This window comes from Eimeria acervulina, genomic scaffold (genome assembly GCF_000499425.1).
Source record: "Eimeria acervulina Houghton genomic scaffold, Eah_scaff1267, whole genome shotgun sequence".
Taxonomy (NCBI): Eukaryota; Apicomplexa; class Conoidasida; order Eucoccidiorida; family Eimeriidae; genus Eimeria; species Eimeria acervulina.
In genome coordinates, this window is record NW_013550306.1 from 3,959 (window position 1) to 4,740 (window position 782).

The 782-nt window shown below is 47.1% G+C and overlaps 1 protein-coding gene across 1 annotated transcript; it reads left to right on the top strand.

Moving 5' to 3' along the window:
• Positions 1 to 179: 179 nt before the first annotated feature.
• On the top strand, positions 180 to 590 carry EAH_00057800 (histone H3, putative; the record flags this gene model as incomplete). Its single annotated transcript, XM_013397385.1, has 1 exon — positions 180 to 590. One exon carries the CDS (start codon positions 180 to 182, stop codon positions 588 to 590), a length of 411 nt encoding a protein of 136 aa, XP_013252839.1.
• Between the last annotated feature and the right edge of the window lie 192 nt (positions 591 to 782).

Below are 782 nucleotides of genomic sequence, written 5' to 3' on the forward strand. Positions count from 1 at the left end.
GCTGCACCGGTGCTGCTGCGGCTAGCAGCTGCGGCGACTTTCCCCCCCTCCCCTAGTGGATGATGGGGTGTCTAGGGAGTGGTATTGGGGTGTATAGGGAGTTTCAGAATCATATTTAGGCTTCCGTTTTGTGTGTTTCTTATATTGGGGTATATATATATAAAGATAAATATATAAAAATGGCGAGAACAAAGCAAACTGCAAGGAAATCAACAGGAGGAAAGGCCCCTAGGAAGCAGCTTGCTTCTAAGGCAGCAAGAAAGAGCGCTCCAGTTGCTGGAGGCATCAAGAAGCCTCATAGATATAGGCCTGGAACAGTAGCTCTTAGAGAGATCCGAAGATATCAGAAGAGCACTGATCTCCTGATTAGAAAGCTGCCTTTTCAGCGACTTGTCAGGGAGATTGCTCAAGACTTCAAGACAGACTTGCGTTTTCAGTCCTCGGCTGTCTTAGCTCTTCAAGAAGCAGCAGAAGCTTACCTTGTAGGCCTCTTTGAAGACACTAACCTCTGTGCAATTCATGCTAAGAGGGTGACAATCATGCCTAAGGATATTCAGCTTGCAAGACGTATTAGAGGAGAGCGTTCATAAACGGCTCAAGCCTTATATAATGTCTTTTATATATATATATTATATATACTCCTTGCTGCTCAAGCCGGATACCCTGCAGCTGCAGCAGCAGCAGCAGATTCTTCCTGCTGCTGCAAATGCGAGTTTTGCTGCCTTACTTATGAGGCCCCGGACGGGGGGCTTCTAAGTTTGCAGCAGCAGCAGCAGCAGCAG